Here is a 13,835-nt window from a genome sequence, read left to right on the forward strand (position 1 = left end):
CCCCTGTCAGTAAGCTTTGTCTGACCCCCCCCTCCCCTACATGGCCAGGCTCCACAGCCCAGAAGTCTCTTGGGGCCCCAGGTATCAGGAGAAGAGCATAGACTAAGAGCAGACGCTGTGACCCTGAGTGGACTATTGTCCCTGGGGCAGCAGGTGCGAACTCCTGAGCCCAAAGCCATTTCTTCAGCCCTTCCCTGCATCACCTAGGTATACTATTCTTCTGTGAGCTCAAAAGATCTGTCTGGAAAGACAATCCTCTCTGGGTTCTTCTCTGCTTGCTGCTGGTCTCTGTGCAGCCAACACTAATCCATGTTGGGAGAAGACCACTCTGAATACATTTCTGTTTCTGAGGGAGGATTAGTTGGAGGTTGTATTTAAAAGGTGTGAAACTTGTCTCACATTTAGATCTTTCATCTATTTTGAGTTTATCTTTGTGTATGGTGCAAGAGAGTGGTCCAGTTTCATTCTTCTGCATGTGGATGTCCAATTTTCCCAGCACCATTTATTGAAGAGACTGTCTTTCTTCCAGTGGATCGTCTTTCCTCCTTCAAAATCCCAGAGGAGAACTCAGGCAACACCCTTTTTGAACTTGGCCACAGTAACCGGAGAAGGACAAACAGTGTATGTTCATTCATTTGGGGAATATGAATAATAGTGAAAGGGAATATAAGGGAAGGGAGAAGAAATGTGTGAGAAATATCAGAAAGGGAGACAGAACATAAAGACTCCTAACTCTGGGAAACGAACTAGGGGTGGTGGAGGGGGAGGAGGGGTGGGGGGTGGGGGTGAATGGGTGACGGGCACTGAGGGGTACACTTGACGGGATGAGCACTGGGTGTTATTCTGTATGTTGGTAAATTGAACACCAATAAAAATTAAGTTAAAAAAATAAAATAAAAAAAGGTGTGAAACTAAAAAATAAATAAATAATAAAATAAAATAATAAAATAAAATAAAATAAAATATAAGGTGTGAAACTGAAACATACCTGAAAAATACAAGCACATAGAAAGTGTGTGGCCTGCAATGAGGATGTCCCTCTGTTTACACCAATCACTGTCCCAACTCTGGAGATTTGGGGTTTCTACTTCTGCACCTTTGGGAGGAGGAGGCCTGAGGGTGCATTGTCTTGCATTTACCTTGTTTTTCTATTCCAGAAATATGACCACACCCACATCAGATCTGAATTTTTAATCTTTATCAAATATTGTGTAATCCTCACCTTCTACAACAGTGACATTCTGTTTCAGTGTCTCAATGTTCCATTGTGTGCGGGACCAAGACTTTCTCATTTCAAGCTGTGAATGGCTGTTTAGGATTGTACATTTGTAAAATTAATTTGGTAAGCCAACATACACTATGGCAGTAATTTCAGATGTAGTTTTCAATAAATCATCAGTTGCGTGTAACACTAGGTGCTCATCACATCACAAGCCCACCTTGTTGCCCATTATCCAGTTACCCACACCCTCCCCTCCAGAAACCCTCAGTTTGTTTCCTATATAGAAGAGTCATTTTAAAAATTTTATTCTGAAGAGGGCACTTAACCTGAGATCTACTGCTTAATATTTTTAAGGGCACAGTATATCATTATTGATTGTAGGTACATGTACAGCTCATTGCTAAAGCATTTCCTCTTGTTGACAGAAGTTTATATCTGCTAAATAATAACTCCTCCACCCCACCTGGGGCAACCTCCATATACTCCATCAAGTATGCAGGACACACTGACTACCTACAGCACATTATCACATGGTCATGTGTTTCTGGCCCAGCCTCCGCACAGCCTCCTTCACATCCTTGTTTCGCAGACTGTAGATGAGGGGATTGAGCATTGGGATGACCAGCGTGTAGAACACAGAGACCACCTTGCCTTGCTCCATGGACTCAATTGCTCCTGGCTGGGCATACATAACAAAGAGAGTCCCCAAAAAGAGAGTCACTACAGTCATGTGGGAGCCACAGGTGGAGAAGATTTTGTGTCTCCCAGCTCCTGAGCGCATCCTCAGGATGGTCGCTATGATGTAGCCATAGGAGATGAGGATCACTATTGCCAAACCCACAATCATGAACCCACAGATGCTAAACAAGAGAAGTTCATTGATGGACGTGTTACCACAGGAGATCTGGAGCAGAGGGGGCACATCACAGAAGAAGTGGTTGATGTGGTTGGAGCTGCAGAATGGGAGGTGGAATGTGAAGCTGGTCTGCACAACAGAGTTGAAGCAGCCTCCACAGTAGGCACCCAGCACCAGGTGAGTGCAGGCTGACTGGCACATGGTGATGGGGTAGCTCAAGGGGTTACAGATGGCCATGAAGCGGTCGTAGGCCATGACACCCAGGAGGATGCCTTCTGTTGTGGCCAGCAAGGAGAAAAAGAAAAACTGGGTGGCACATCCTGCAAAGGTGATGACCTTGGATGAGGAGAAGAAGTTGGCCATTGCATTGGGGGCAATGACAGAGGAGTAGCACAAGTCCACAAAGGAGAGGTTCTTGAGGAAGAAGTACATTGGGGAGTGCAGGCGGGCATCCAGGGTGATTACAATGATCATGAGGATGTTGCCCAGTACAGTCACCATATACAGGGCCAGGAACACAGCAAAGAGCAGGGCCTGGGTCTCAAGGCCACCTCCAAATCCTTCCAGCACAAAATCTTGAAAGTAGGCCATGGAGAGGTTTCCATTACTGTGAGGTGACATGAGCCTCGGTCCTCTCCACGAGAATTACACCTCCAGTATTAGCAGATTAAGTAGGTCAAGCTAAACTTCTGCTGAAGATAATTTAGAAAAGATAACAAAACCAAAATCTGATTGAAGGTAAAAGGGAGTTAATGTGTTAGTAAGAATTATTAAAGAAAATTCAAGTTAAACATAGGCCCTAGGATTTCATTACTGAGAGCTTATTTTTCCTTGTTACATAAGCCCATTTTGCAGAAGAATCTGTGAGGGCAGGTGGTTATCAGTGAGGATTTGACTGTTGTGTGGAACTCCTGCTACAGTGGTGGGTTACCAGGGACAATGCTAGATGCACCATAGGGGTGAGATAAATCAGGAGTAGGTATGCAGCTCAGCTCCTGACCATTTCAATCCCTGAAACTGTATTAAGATGTGAACTGAGTGCTAGTGCCTCTGACACTTTACAAAAATAAACATATCTCAAGTGGAAGACATCATCCTAGACCACAGGTGTTATCTATTAATATTTTGTGTCAATACTGCCACACAGAATTTTAAAATTGAGGAGTTCCTGCAATATCGATTAAAAATTCAGAAACAATAGAAAAACTCAAAGAGGTTCTTGTTTTTGGAGTTGACACACCAACTCTAAAGTTATTATGTGTAAAGGAAAAGTTCAGACTAAGAATTATAGCCAAATGAAGAAACAATGAAGAGACTAATATGTAACTTTTTGGAGTTACATGGCTAAAATTAAGAACTCAAAGAATGTATTTTACAGAGTAGAAATAGCTAAGGAGAAAATTTGTGAACTAGAATACAGATCAGTAGAAAATATTTAGAGTGAGATATTGAGAGACAAAAGGATAGAAAAGTCAGGAATGAGGGCTTGAGTTAAAATATATGGGGACTTCCATATCCATTAAAAATAAATCTATAAAAAATTTTCTTTTATAAAAAAAACATAACATACTCGAGAAATATATAATCTGAGCAGACATATAACAGAACGAATCAGAAGTCAAAACACATTTCTAACAAAGAAAATATCAGGAGTAGATGGTTTCAGTGGTGACCTTGTCAGCGAATACAGAATTAACACAAGTACGCTCAAAGTCTAAAAAGTAGATAGGAGGAAACACTTCTTTTTTTTTTCCTTTTTATTTTTTTTATTGAAGTTCAAATTTCCAACATATAGCATAACACCCAGTGCTCATCCCACCAAATGCCCCCGTCAGTGCTCATCACCCAGTCACCCCAACCCCCTACCCACCTCCCTTTCCACTACCCCTTGTTTGTTGCCCAGTTAGGAGTCTCTCATTTTGTCACCCTCACTGATATTTTCACTCATTTTCTCTCCTTTTGCCTTTATTCCCTTTCACCCTTTCACTACTTTTGATATTCCCTGAATGAATGAGACCATATAATGTTTGTCCTTCTCCGATTGACTTATTTCACTCAGCATAATACCCTCCAGTTCCATCCATGTCGAAGCAAATGGTGGGTATTTGTCGTTTCTAATGGCTGAGGAATATTCCATTGTATACATAGACCACAGCTTCTTTATCCATTCATCTTTCAATAGAGAAAACACTTCTAATTCATTCCATCATACCTGTATTGTTTTCACACTAAACGGAGTCAAAGTTGTTGCAAGGAAATGAAGCTACATATCAATATGTAATGAATATGGATATAGGAATCCTTATCCAAGTCCAAGTAAACTAAATCCAGCAGAACTTCACAGGGATTATACAGCATAACCAAGTGAGAGTATCCCAGGAGTGCAAGGACAGGTCAATACACAAAAGTCACTCAATGTAATACACCATACAAATGGAATTAAGGGGGAAAAACTACATGATCATCTTAGTAGATACAGGAAAAGTACAAGACATTGCTAGAAGAAATGATAGAAGACCTACATAAATGTAAAGATATCCCATGATCATGGACTGGAAGGCTTACTAAGGTCTAGATGTAGTACTCCCCATATTTATGTACGGATTCAGTGTAATCCTATGGAAATTCCAATTCCCTGTTTTTTTTGGGGGGGTTGTTTGTTTTGTTTTGTTTTCAGAATTGACCCTAAATAGCTGAAACAATATTTGAAAAGGACAAAGTAGGAGGGCTAACACTTCCTGATTTAAAAACTGACTTTGAAGCAGAACAGTGTTGTGCTTGCGCAGGGATAGACATAGACCAAAGGAATGGAATCACGATACAGAAAAACACTCACACATCAGCGATTCTCAACCAGGGGCCGAATAATATTTTATTATTAAAAAATATTAAAAATAATGAATAACGGACAAGACTCTAGAATATTCACCAGCATTTTAAACTGAGAGAATTTAATTGAAGCACATCAACCATTCTAAAAATACATGAGTTCATAATATTGAAGAAGAAAACCCCTTCATTGTCTTCCTTTGGAGGATGATCCTGAGGGAATCCACACAATGACCCTCACAGTGGGGAAATAATTGTTTTTTTCTAATTCTTATTTTTTAAAATAATAAAAATATTTTTTATTGGTGTTCAATTTCCCAGCATACAGAATAACACCCAGTGCTCATCCCGTCAAGTGCCCCCCTCGGTGCCTGCCACCCAGTCACCCCCACCCCCTGCCCTCCTCCCCTTCCACCACCCCTAGTTCGTTTCCCAGAGTTAGGAGTCTTTCATCTCACCATTTCTGATATTTCCCACCCATTTCTAATTCTTATTTTTAAAGATTTTATTTATTTATTCATGAGAGACATAGAGAGGCAGAGACACAGGCAGAAGGAGAAGCAGGCTCCATGCAGGGACCCCGACGAAGGACTGGATCACGTGTCTCTAGGATCACACCCTGGACTGAAGGTGGTGCTACACTGCTGAGGCTACCCAGGCTGCCTGGAAATAGTTGTTTAAGGAATTTTCCCTTAGAATATTGGAACTAATAAATGAAGATTGAAATACAGAATTTGAGTATTCTCATCTTATAAATCCCCAATGAAACAACGAGTTTAGGTAAGATTAATGACCACTGTTAATACAAATCAAGAGATGCAGCCAGGTGGACCTCAGAGTGGAAGTACACACAATAGTTATGAAATATTCTTACCAAAAATCAATTGTAAGTCAGACTGAGCCTCTAGGACCTACCAGTTTCCCAGAATGTAAGAAGCAACACAATATGCTAATCAACACTACAGGGACATGATCAGCAAAACCTGTGATGTGAGTGAGAAGCTTTGCAGGATAAAAATCCGGTTTTCTTCAATAAAAAAGTTGAAGTAATAATATTGAAAGTGAAGTAAGTCAAAAGGAGAAGGACAAACATTGTATCTTCTCATTCATTTGGGGAATATAAATAATAGTGAAAGGGAATAGAAGGGAAGGGAGTAGAAATGGGTAGGAAATATCAGAAAGGGAGACAGAACATGAAGACTCCGAACTCTGGGAAACGAACTAGGGGTGGTGGCAGGGGAGGAGGGCGGGGGGTGGGGATGAACGGGTGACGGGCACCGAGGGGGACACTTGACGGATTGAGCACTGGGTGTTATTCTGTATGTTGGCAAATTGAACACCAATAAAAAATAAATTTATTATTAAAAAAGAAAATAGAGGGACAGGCAGCCAGTGAATGAGAGACTTTAGAGGAATCGGAGAACAGTGGATGGATGTTATTTAATCCATTTCCAAATCAATGTATAAAGGGAAAATGAGCCAATCTGGACAATTAAAGCACTAAATGGAACTTGTATAATATTAAGGATAATATTATCTTCTTCGTGAAGAATAGTTAAATTGAAGTTGTCTTTAAAGTCACTGTTGAGAGGGATTAGATATGATTGACTGTTGACTGATAATTATTGAAGTTGGTTGGTGCAAATAGGCAATCCATTATTGCTCTAGTTCCATGTCTGAGTGTTTGAGAACATCCATAATAGAGTCAAGGAAGTGACACACAGAGGAGAGGAGAGGAGCCAGATGTGCCGTACACGTTTGAAAATGTGCACAACCCTGCTAATCATCAGGAGAAAGCAAGTTCCCACATTAAAAACGTCCTCCTGCACACCCGCCCCAATATCTCAAACTAAGCAGAGGGGCAGTAACCAGCGGTTAGGACGGAAGCCACTGGAAGGGAGTGTAAATCAGGACACTTTTGTCATTTTCTACTGATGTGGAGGATCCCTGTCCTCACCTGTGTCTTCACTTTCCCTCTGGAAGTGCGCACAGGTGCACAGGGAGACTGCAGGGGGCTGTTCTCGGCAGCGTTAGTACCATAGCTGCACTAGTGAGTTGTACTGTGTTGTCTGGCAGAGAACTAGACAACCGTAAAAAGGAAGCAGCATGATGCTGACCATGGACCACAGACTGAGAACAGCTGCTCATCACAGGTCAAGCTCAGGTCACTCACTCTCAGAGCCTGGACTTCCAAGGGCAGTTGGTCCCCAAGGACCCAAGTCATCCTGTTCAAAACTGCTTGCTCAGGTCCAGGTGGAGGAGGTCACCACCGGGAGCCACACCACACCCGTCTCCCTTTACCCTGATCATCCTGGGCTGTGTCCTGACAATCTGCATTGACACCCCCTGCCTCCACCACACTGGTCAACTCAAGACCCTTCTCATGTCTCATGTGAATGGTCGCAATGGATTCATAATGAGCTCTAGCCTGCCCATTCCCTACTTTGTGTCCCACACAGAGCTCCTTGTGCAGAGTCACCAAATCCTCCCTCATGTCATAGTGCTCCCTAATGCAAATGAGTGACAGCTTCCCCACCAGCTGAGGGACCTGGAGAGGAACCCAGAAGGGTCTGGAACCCTCAGCTCCAGACAGGGACATCATGCTCGGAGATTCTCTGATTCTCTCCATCTGGCATGAATGTCTGTCTACCCACATCCAACTTTAGTGTGTGACCAGCTCTCATCTCCCAATGGGCTCTCTGTCACCTCTCTGATGTGACAGTTTCCTGTTTGTGCCATCAGCAGCCTGGTCACGCCCCCTCACTGCCAGTGTCCCATCAAATTTCAACTGTTTGTTGTAAAGTCGGCCTTTTTACTGAGCCATGAGCTCCCAGGGCTGGCCCTGGTCTACCGTATTTCTGCATCCCCGACCCTGTGGCCATGTCCCTTAGAAGGGTGTGCTCAGTACTCTGGTAACCTACTGATTGGAGCCTGAGAAATGCACTTCAGGTCACTGAGGGAGCCTGGTGCTGTGATCTCTGTTTACAATGAAAACCGGTCTCTTTAGCTGGAATGACCGTGAAACCCAAGACAGTGCTAGCCAGGGCAGGAGTGGGGTCACCTGTTCAGTGCTAGCCATGGCAGGAGTGGGGTCACCTGTTCAGCTGCTGAGGCAAGCCCTGAGTGCTTACTGTCTACCTTAGTTCTAATGCTTCCCTTACACACATGGTGTCCTTCATACATGGCACCCTGAGGGATGGCTGCCTTGACCCTTACTTCTTCCAGGTGAGGGACATGACTGTTCAAGATCACACAGCCAGCACCTGCTCTCCCAGGGTCTCCCAAGCTCCTGGCCCACATCGTGCTGATGATGACTAGGTTAGCAGGAGGACTCTCACCCTTCATCTTTCATTAATGTCTCCCATGCAATGAAGAGAGAGTGGGGAGGGGGCAGGGTAGGACCCTCAGGGACCCAGGTAGTCTGATGGATACCTGAGGTTCAGGCTTCAGGAGACTCCTTGATCTTGGTCGACTCATGAGAGGGAAGGGTCTCAGCTCACCTCAGTTTCCACATCTTGTTGCATCAGGCAGGCAGCAGAGCAAGGACCTGCACTTTGGGGTCACTGTGCTGGGTAGGTCTCTCCTCCTGCATGGCTGTGACTTGGAGCCTTGAATGGCCAATTACGTGAGCTTGTTTGTGTTCTGGCTTCTGGAGTGCTCTGGGACTCCTGGTTCTCCTGGGTCTCCTGTCACCAAGCTTTGTCTGACCTGCCCTCCTCTACCCATCCAGGCACCAAAATCCAGACGTTTCTGTGGTCCTCAGGGGGTGAGTAAAAGAGGATCATAAACTCTAATAGCCTCACTGTGGCCCTGAGTTGACTGTCCTCCCAGGGGTGGCAGGTGTGAACTCCTGAGCCCAAAGCCATTTCATCACCCCTTTCCCCATCACCTTACTCGTATCATTATCTGCAAGCTGAAATGAACTGTCAGGAAAAACAATCCCCTCTGGGATCATCTCCGTTGGTCTCCGTGCAGCTCCTCAGCAGAGTCTGACTCAGAAGTGGAAGATGACCACCCTGAATACATTTCTGTTCCTGCAGAGGGGTCAGGAAGAGGTTGCTTTTCTAAATCATGGAACCAAAATATGTTTGAGAAATTCAAGCACTTTGAATGTGTTGGCATGCAGTGAGGATGCCCCTCTGTTTACCTCAATCACTGTCCCAGCCCTTTGGGAGTTCTGGGGTTTCCATTATGTCACTTGTTGGGGAGATGTTGGCCTGGGGGCACTTGTGTCTTTTACTTAATTTGTTTTTTCTTTTTTTAAAAGTTGTATTTATTATTCATGAGGGACACAGAGATAGAGGCAGAGATAGAGACACAGGGAGAAGCAGGCTCCTCCAGGATCCCCCACATGGGCTTCAGGGATAGAGCATGATGCTCAACCACTGAGCCACCCAGGTGTCCCAATTTGTTCTTGTCCATTACATAAATATGATCACACCCAACATCGGGTTGGCATTTTTAATCTTTTTACCGTATACTGTGCAATTGTCACATTTGTATGTAGTGACATTCTCATTCCGTGTCTTCAGTGTTCTGTTGTGAAGGGGATTAGGACTTCCTCATTTCACTATGTGAATGCCTATTTAGGAATGCACATTTTTTGACACATGATTCATTAGCCAACTATTACTATATCTTGTTTCAGATGTGGTGTTCAGTAATTCATCAGTTGCGTATAACCACCCCTGCTCATCACATCACACACATATTTTAATGACCATCTCCCAGTTATCCCATGCCCCAACGATCTTCTCCCAGTAACCCTCAGGTAGTTTCCTAACTGAAGACTCACTTTTATTTTTTATTTTTTTAATAATAAATTTATTTTCTATAGGTGTTCAATTTGCCAACATACAAAATAACACCCAGAGCTCATCCCGTAAAGTGCCCCCCTCAGTGCCCGTCACCCATTCACCCCCACCACCCGCCCTCCTCCCCTTCCACCACCCCTAGTTCTTTTCCCAGATTTAGGACTCTTCATGTTCTGTCTCCCTTTCTATAATTTCCCACCCAATTCTTCTCCCTTCCCTTCTATTCCCTTTCACTGTTATTTATATTCCCCAAATGAATGGAAGATATAATGTTTGTCCTTCTCCGATTGACTTATTTCACTCAGCATAATACCCTCCAGTTCCAACCACGTTTAAGCAAATGGTGTGTATTTGTCATTTCTAATGGCTGAGTAATATTCCATTGTATACATAAACCACATCTTCTTTATCCATTCATCTTTCGATAGACTCACTTTTAAAATTGTACTCTGAAAAAGTCACTTATCCTAGGATGTACAATTTTAATAAATTTAAAAGGCACAATATATTATTGTTGATTTTAGGTACATCATCCCTGTAAAGCTTATTTCTCTTGCATGAATGAAATTGCTTCCTGTTCATTAAAAATTTAAACACCCAAGTCCTGGCAAACACCATCCCCTCCATCTAGCCTGCAGAACTCTCAGACTCCCTTCACCACATCCTTCACATGGCCATGTTTTTCTGGCCCAGCCTCCACCCAGGCTCCTTCACATCCTTGTTTCGCAGATGTAGATGAGAGATTGAGCATTGGGATGACCAATGTGTAGAAGACGGAGACCACCTAGCCCTGCTCCATGGACTCAATTGCTCCTGGCTGGGCATACATGACAAAGACAGTCCCAAAAAAGAGGGTCACTGCAGTCATGTGGGAGGCACAGGTGGAGAAGGCCTTGCATCTCCCAGCTCCTGAACCCATCCTCAGGATGATCACTATTATGTAACCATAGGAGATGAGGACCACAAATGTCACACGCACAATCATGAGCCCACAGATGTTCATCCAAGGTCTCCAGGATCACACACTGGGCTGAAGGTGGCACCAAACCACTGAGCCACCAGGGCTGCCCCCACAAATAAACTTTAAATGGAAGTTATTATGTATGGAGGATAAAGATGAGAGTAAGAAACTTAGCAGAAATGTAAAGCAATCAAGAGAATAATATCTAAATTTTTACAAGTATAGTGGCTACATTAGGAACTCAATGAAAGAATTTTACAGATTAGATATAGCTAGAAAGAAAGCTTGTGAAATGGAATACAGAGCAGTAGAAAATATTCAGAATCAAGTTTTGAGAAGCAAAAGGATAGAAAAATAAGAAATGAGGGTTAGGGACAAAAGATGTAGGGACATCCCTGCTATGAGTTCCTAAAGAAGGTTTAAAGAGATAAAAAGGCTGAATCATTGCTTGAAGAGAGAATGGCTACTTATTATCTCAAGCCAATGAAAGAAATTATTCTAAAGATTCATTAACCCTACCAAATCAAAGCAGGATTTATACAAATAACACAACACTTGAACATATGCTAGTAAAAATATTTAGAACCAAGAGAAAAAGACAAATATAAAAACAGCCTGACAGAGAACATGTAGTCACTTCAAGGGTAGATAAGTGGCACAGTCGGGTAGGCCTCTGACTCCTGGTTTTGACTCCGGTTGTGATCTCAGAGTTGTGAGATTGGGCTCCATTTTAGGCCCACATTCAGCGCACAGTCTGCTTGAAACACTGTCCCTCTGCCACTGCCCTTCCTCCCCTAAAATAAATAAATCCATCTTAAAAAGAAGACATATTCACCTCAAAGTATCAACTTTAGAAGTCAGAGTGGCAATTGGCTTATCAGACTAAAAATAATGGAAGCCAGTTTAAAAATATATTTTCCTTTCTTCAAAGAAAATAATTACCAGGTAGAATTCTACCAATAGGTATCCTTCAGAGCGCAAAGAAATGTAATAATAGTTTATGACTTCAATGCTCCACTTTCAATAATGAATTGTGCAACAAAACTCTCAGTAAGGAAATAACAGATGTGAACAGCATTACAAACCAAATACTTAACAGGCATATGTGGAACACACTGTGTTCATCAATAGCAGAATACATTAGTCTCCAGTGCACATGGAACATTATTCAGGATTGACCGTATGTTATTTCACAAAGCAGGTCTCAATAAATGTTAGAAGATTGAAAGTATAAGAAGTATGCTCTCCAAACAAAATGGAATGAAATCACAAAGCAACAGCATAAGGCCATTTGGAAAACTTACAGACACGTGGAAGCTCAACAACACATTTTTAAATCACCAGTGGGTCAAAGAAGAAATCACAATGGAAATTACAAAGTATTACGAGATTAATGAAAATGGGAACACTATACCCCAAGACTTAGGAGATGCAACGAAAGAAGGACTCAGAAATTTATAGCTATAAACACCAATATTTTTAAAAGATGTGTATTCCATAATTAACTTTCTATCTTAGGAAAGAGAGTAGAAAGGAATAAAAAACTAAGCTCAAAGAAAATAGAATGAATGGAATAATGAAGATTAGAGAAGAGATAAATGAATTAGAGGAGAGTAGAATAAGACACTACAATCGAAGACACTAAAAGCTAGTTTTCTGAAAATTTTGACCAACTAGACAAACTTTGGCTAGATGACGGAGAAAGTCAGAAAGCTTAAATTTCTAAAATCAGAAATGAAAGCAGACACATGACTTTTGCTCTTCGGAAATAAAAATTATCATAAGAATATATTGGAACAATCGTATTCCAACAAGTGAGCTAACCTAGACGAAATGAACCAATTCCTGGAAACAGTGTAACAGAACTGACTCAAGGAGAAATAGAAAATCTGAGCAGACATACAACAGACAGATGGAGTCAATAGTCAGAACGCTTTTCTAACAAAGAGAAGTTCAGGACCAGAGGGTTTCAGTGGTGACTTTTACCAGTGAATACCAGAATTAACACACGCAAAACTCAAAGTTTAAAATGTAGATAGGAGAAACCACTTCCTAATACATTTCATAAGGCCTTCATAAGGCCTACATTTCACACTAAATGGGGTCAAAGATATTACAAGAAAATGAAGCTAAAGATCACTATGTCTTATGAATATATGTACAAAAATCCTTATAAAAATTGAAGCAAGCCAAATCCAGCAGAACTTCACAGGTGTTATACAGTATAAACAAGTGAGAGTATCCCAGGGTAGCAATACTCAATCAATATAGAAAAATCAGGAATCGCTGGGTGGCTCAGCACTTTAGTGCCTGTTTTCTGCCTAGGGAGTGGTCCTGGAGTCCCAGGATCGAGTCTTATGTCGGGCTCCCTGCATGGATCCTGCTTCTCCCTCTGCCTCTCTCTCTCTCTCTCTCTCTGTGTGTGTCTTTCATAAATAAATAAATAAATAAATAAATAAATAAATATTTTAAAAATATAGTAAAATCATTCAATTTAGTATACCATACAAATGGAAGTTAGGGGAAAATAACTCACAAAATATTCTCCTTAGATATAGAAAAAAAATGCTGAAAGAAATTAAAGAAGACCTACTAAATGTAAAGATATCCAATGATCAAGGACTGGAAGACCTACTAATGACAGGATGTAGTAATCTCTGCATTTACATACAGACTCAATGGAATCCTATGGAAATTCCAATTACTTTTTTTTTTTGTAGAAATGAACCCTAAATAGCCAAAACGATATTTAATTTTTTGTATATTTTTTATTGGAGTTCGATTTGCCAACATGTACCATAACACCCAGTGCTCATGCTGTCATGTGCCCCCCCCCTCAATGCTGGTCACCCAGTAACCCCAACCGCCCCACCCACCTCCCCTTCCACTACCCTTTGTTCGTTTCCCAGGGTTAGGAGTCTCTCATGTTCGTCTCCCTCACTGATATTTCCCACTCATTTTCTCTCCTTTTCCCTTTATTTCCTTTCACTATCTTTTAAATTCCCCAAATGAATGAGACCATATAATGGCCAAAGCAACATTTGAAAGAACAAAGTAAGAGGGCTAACACTTCCTGGTTTCAAAACTGTCCTTGAACCAGAGCACTGTTGTGCTTGCACAAGGAGGGACATAGACCAAAGGAATGGAATCAAG

The 13,835-nt window shown here is 42.0% G+C and overlaps 1 protein-coding gene across 1 annotated transcript; it reads right to left on the reverse strand.

The window, feature by feature from the left end:
* Positions 1 to 1,748: 1,748 nt before the first annotated feature.
* On the reverse strand, positions 1,749 to 2,699 carry LOC129523160 (olfactory receptor 12-like). The gene has a single exon (XM_055345782.1). The coding sequence runs from the start codon at positions 2,697 to 2,699 to the stop codon at positions 1,749 to 1,751; it is 951 nt and encodes a 316-aa protein (XP_055201757.1).
* Positions 2,700 to 13,835: the final 11,136 nt, after the last annotated feature.

Source organism: Nyctereutes procyonoides, unplaced genomic scaffold (genome assembly GCF_905146905.1).
Source record: "Nyctereutes procyonoides isolate TBG_1078 unplaced genomic scaffold, NYPRO_anot_genome, whole genome shotgun sequence".
Lineage (NCBI taxonomy): Eukaryota > Metazoa > Chordata > Mammalia > Carnivora > Canidae > Nyctereutes > Nyctereutes procyonoides.